Source organism: Diplodia seriata (genome assembly GCF_021436955.1).
Source record: "Diplodia seriata strain FDS-637 chromosome Unknown scaffold_1, whole genome shotgun sequence".
Classification (NCBI taxonomy): domain Eukaryota; kingdom Fungi; phylum Ascomycota; class Dothideomycetes; order Botryosphaeriales; family Botryosphaeriaceae; genus Diplodia; species Diplodia seriata.
Window position 1 is genome coordinate 4,659,035 of NW_027117308.1, and position 5,109 is coordinate 4,664,143.

General features: G+C 58.6%; 2 protein-coding genes across 2 annotated transcripts; one reads left to right on the forward strand and one right to left on the reverse strand.

The window, feature by feature from the left end:
• Window positions 1-492: 492 nt before the first annotated feature.
• Window positions 493-1,293, reverse strand: SLS55_001334 (uncharacterized protein; the record flags this gene model as incomplete). Its single annotated transcript, XM_066772829.1, has 2 exons — window positions 493-1,163; window positions 1,290-1,293. 2 exons carry the CDS (start codon window positions 1,291-1,293, stop codon window positions 493-495), a joined length of 675 nt encoding a protein of 224 aa, XP_066638108.1.
• A 2,442-nt stretch (window positions 1,294-3,735) lies between these two features.
• SLS55_001335 (uncharacterized protein) lies at window positions 3,736-4,752 on the forward strand (the record flags this gene model as incomplete). The annotated part of the gene is made up of 1 exon (XM_066772830.1): window positions 3,736-4,752. The coding sequence occupies one exon, from the start codon at window positions 3,736-3,738 to the stop codon at window positions 4,750-4,752; it is 1,017 nt and encodes a 338-aa protein (XP_066638109.1).
• Between the last annotated feature and the right edge of the window lie 357 nt (window positions 4,753-5,109).

Sequence of the window (5,109 nt, forward strand, 5' to 3'; positions counted from 1 at the left end):
GTATAACTGTTTAGCGAAAAAGAAAACTCGGGTCGATAGTGGGTGACAGGGCAGGGCGTATGTAATAATGCATGATCTTATTGACGACTGCGTCCTGTTGCTCCGATGATAACGGCGTTTGATTGCACCGCTCGTATCGCCGGGGGGTGGGAGTGAGGCACGGGCATTTTCGTCTGCGTGGTAACGACGAGCATCATGACTCTCGTGCTCATAATTAGTCTTCAAGGCATACCCAGTACCTAGCGAGCAATGAGAGACCACACTAGGACGTTGGAACTTCCTTTCCTTTGTTCATGACAGACGCGTGCGTGTACAAGAGAATGACGACCAAAAAAATCGCTCAGCCGATAAAAAGCGCCAAGAAAAGTGCATACAGTTGCAATATCGACAACAACAGCCCTACCATCTATCAGTGATCATCTAGGTAGCCACAATCTCCATCAACTTTTGTCACCGTCAGCTCTGCGCGTGGATTTCTCGGCCAACAGCCTCTCATAGCTCATCGCGCGGTTGCTGCTGCTGGTCCTCGGCCTTCTTCGCCTTCTGCGCGGGGGTGCAAACGGAGGGCGAGCCGACCTCCATGCGATACACGCACTTCTCCTCCTCGGCGACCTTCCAGATCTCGTCGGTCTCGGCGCACGCGAGGATGACGGTGGTCGAGCGGCTGGGCCCGTTCCAGCAGTGCTGGCCGTTTTCGAACTTGAGGGCGACGCGCTCGCCCTGGCCCAGGCCCTTGCCGTCGGCGCCGACGTCCTCGTCGACGACGACCGTCTCGACGCGGACGAAGTTGCCCATGTTGGTGTTGCCGCCGCGCTTCTTGGGCTTCTGCCACGTCTTGTCCATGTAGCAGAACTCGTACGTGTACTCGCCCGAGTCCTTGCTGACGCACTGGCCCTTGAGCGCGCGGAAGATCTCGTCCGGCCCGTAGTCTTTGGTGAGGTCGCTGTCGTGGTTCTCCAGCTCCTTCTTCTGGTTCTTGAGGTCGTTCTCTGCGCTGGTCAGGCGCGACTTGGCGTCCTTGACCGCCTGCGACTCGCCGGCCGCGGCGGTCGAGTCGTCATCGGGCAGAATGCCGTTCTCGACGAGGACTAGGCGTAGAGCTCTGAGCTTCTCGTCGACCCATGGGCGGATGGATTCGGGAAGCAGTTCCTCAAATTTGTACACTGAGCATTGGTTAGTCGGGAGTTTTATTCATATTCGGGAAAATGGTGCACTTACAAACAGCACTTCCACTCTCGTCAGAGTCGAAGTCCTCCCAATTGAGACCTTCAATCTCAGGCTTGAGGTACTCATCGATGTCGCGATCATGGGCAGCGTCGCCATCAGGGCCCTTATCCCGGGCGGCGTAATCCTCCCAAGCCTTGACAGCCCGCTTGACACCCTCGTCGTTGAAGTTGGGGTTGTACTCCTCCTTGAACGTCGACAAGATCTGCTCCAGCTCCGCAACTCTCTCGCGGCTGGAGTCACGCTCGCCCCGCACCCTCGTCAACGCCTCCCTCAGGTCCTCGACGCGCTGCTTCGCGACGGCGGCGAGCGAAGCGAACCTGCCTTGGCCCTTCTTCCCGCCCTTTGCGAGCTTGGCCTTCTCGCGCTGCTCGACGTCGGCGAACTCGCGCTCCAGGTCCTTGACCCTGATCTCGGAGCCCTCGATCTCGGTGCGCAGCGACTGCAGGCGGTCCTCGACCTCCCTGCGCAGGCGGGCGGCGTCGGCGACCAGCTCCTTGCGGCGCTGGGCGGCGGCGGCCAGCGACTTCTGGCGGGCGTCGTCCTGCTTGCGCCACTCGGCGCCGATCTGCTTGCAGCGGTCCTCGCAGCGCACGCCCCCGACCTGCTCCCACTCGTCGCTGCCGTCGCAGCAGCGGTCGTAGTCGCAGATGCCGTCGTTGACGGCCGTGTACGGGAGGTAGGCCGGCAGGTGGCCCTTGTTCTTGCAGTAGAAGCCCGGCAGGGCCAGCGTGATGTTGGGCTCGTCGGCGTTGGCGTCGGACGCGTGCCGCGGCGAGAAGGGCGAGAGGTACGAGCACGCGGCGGTGCCGGGCTCGTCGGAGCCGTCGGGGCAGTCGCAGTAGTCGTCGTTGACCTGCGAGACGGCGAGGGTGATGGCCGGGTTGGAGATGCAGGTGAACTTGTCGGCGTCTTTGTAGAACTTGGCAACTGCAGCGGGTGTGGGTGTCAGTCAATGGCGTGGTGGGGATTGCAGAGCTCATGGCGGTGGGACGGCGAGGTGTTTACATACATTCGGGGCCAACACCGCGCGGCCGCGCCGACTCAGCGGCGGAGACGGCGGGGGCCAGGGCGGTGCCGAGGAGCAGGAGGGCGTCGAGAGATGTGCTCCTCATGTTGGGCTAGGTTGAGCAGCGGAAGGGAGAGAATCTGGGGATGCTCGGGGTGGGCGAATGCCAGCTGGTGAGATCGAAGGCGGGTGGCCCGAGCTCCCTCTTTTCCCCACACGCCAGACCCCAGGCCAGCTGTCGCGCCTGTCACCTCCATCGCGCTATCTCACCGTCACATGCATTGACTCGCACCATCTGCCCAGTGTTCGTATCGATGCTGCCGATGAAGGTTGCGGAGATGGCTGGCTCAGCGTCACACCCGCCGAGATGCGGAAGTCGCGCCGGTGTCGCGCAGAGCACAAGCTGGCCTGCAGCAACAGGTAGGAACGACATCGAGTGACGGGCTTTCCGTCTGCGGCACCATGTCGTTAATCTCCTTTGCTCTTCGACTGTGTCTCTTTCGCTCCCGCTTGAAACCCATTGTTGCACCACCTAACCCTGTCGGTCACCTCCATTTCCCTCAACGTCTTGCTGTTGCTATCCGACATTCAAGTCTATCTTTTCCTCTCATTGCTTCTAGTCGTTGCCCTGGAAGGAGCACCTTAAGGAGGAATCCGGTTGCTCGATGGAGTCGCCGGTCGCAGAGCCGCCCTTCGAGGCCACCAATGTGGACAAGCGCGCTGCCTCTACCTCAGCCATTGACAGTGAAACCCTCCCTCTGCTGACGGCTAGCGAGCGCGAGTACCTGTCGAGAAGGTTATCGGATGAGGACAAACCCCGCTGGCCTGTCCGGCAGTGCTCGGCCTCTGCTGATCCCGTCACTCGGGACCGGCGGATAAAGCGACTGGAGTCCTTCATCGACAAAGCCAGACAACGGAAGTCTTCCTACCGAGAGCCCCTTCGAAACCCTTCCGACGGAAGCTCAGTTCGTCGAGTCCGCACCGCCCCTACCTCCGTCCGACGACGCTCCTCTACACTGCTTTGGCTCGCCCGCCCGCGCTCAAGGGATTCATCCATCTCGAGAGACGAGTCACTCTTGCGCCGTGTCGGCAACCATATCAAAGTTCGTGCCCAGTCTCAAGACGACTTACCTGAAAGACCGGGCTCGGAGGAAAGTGCTGGCTCCATGCGTTCTGCACCCGAGGCCCTCAGTGTCGGTTCGTCATCCAGCTCTCTAGCTACATCGGATGCCAGTGGTGTCAGTTCCTCCCGTCAAGCCCATAACCACCATCGGTATTGCACATCATCGCTTCAATTCTGCCCCTACCGAAGGACCTCGTCTACAATGGCGCAGGCTTCATCTTCCTCTGGATACGATAGTCCTTCAAGCTCTTCTACTGCATCCATGAAGAGTGCTTGTGCAGACACGGCCACCACCCTCACCGACGTCCATGTTGTGAAGGTTCCTCAGAGCGAAGGAAAGAGACCCCTCACCCCACGTCAATCGACTCCTAGCCCGACCATGCACCTGATCCAATCCGGCCACGGCTCTTACCATGTTCTTTGGGACGAACCGCCTGCCCATCACCTGAAACGCTCTAATACGGATGCCACGTCGGCTAGCCCAGACGAGGATGCTCAGGAGGCGGAATCCCCTCAAGGTCTTGACCGAGTCAACACAAAGCTTGAGGAATGGTCCTTTGCAGCCCGGGAATGTACTGCTCTCGACAAGACCAGAAGTCACCCTCACTTTCAGCCTTACGTTGAAGTCTTTCAGGATGACTACGAGCCTCAGTTCGCCATGGATGTCGATAGTGATGCCCTTTTCATGGCTCCACCTAACTCCAAACGCCACACACCGGCCTCTTCCAACTGGGCTTCCCGTCGCGGCAGCGAGACAGAGTCAGAGCATACAGGCAGAGCCTCGCCCGCAGTATGTCGCAGCATTTTACGCTCAGATTCCTCTTCCTCGTATGACATGAATGGTCCCCAAGAGCAACAGGAAGAGGATACTCACGATCCCCTTACCGTGTCCCACCAACTTCGAGACAACGACGATGTTCTCTTCACGAGCGGATACTACAGCCCTCGGCCCAACGATTTTCTCACTCCTTCGGACCGCAGCAGATCACAAGATGGCTCTCCGTCCGACTTCTCCAATACCTCCGACATGTCTGACAACGCGACATCCCTTCTTGCCAACCATCGCGACTCGGTCGTTCTTCTATCCGAACGCCGTTCTGACGAGCTCCCCGTCAACAATCCATGGGCTCATCGTGATTCCGTCGCCGTAGCAAAAGAGCGCATCAAGAAGAAGCATGCGAATGAGACCGGGGAAGCACTCGTCAGCGGCGTCGGCATCCTGAAAGGCGTGGGAAAGGGCAGTGTTGAAAGGACAGCCCCTCTCAATATCCCTCGGCTGCAGCAAGTCACCCTGATGGGTGTGATGAGTCCCATCGCCGACGCGAGTCCGCCGAATGCGGAGACGTGGGATGACGAATGTGAGAGGAGTATCGATGATTTAGCTGAGAGGTGGTGATGCGTTTGGTGGCGGACTACGTCTGGGTGTTGCAGTTGGGAAGCTGTTTCGAGTGCAGTGGGACGGCCTCACTGCGTTATTGCTATTCCCTTGGTCTTACAGATTGTTAAATGGCATTCTTTGGACCTACAGCACGTGCATTCTGACTTTGCATTAGATATACTGATCAGACTTCATTCAGGGGTTCGTTGCTTTGGTATATGCTCAGCTACCCTACCCCTCGTGCTCATCCTCTCAAAGAGCCACATAACTGACTATGGGTTAGTGTATTCCTGCCAAACAGGATAGGCAATCACCGGCATAATTGCACTCGCACTCTCAAGCTTTGACAAGTGTCTTCTTTGCTGCGAATCCGAT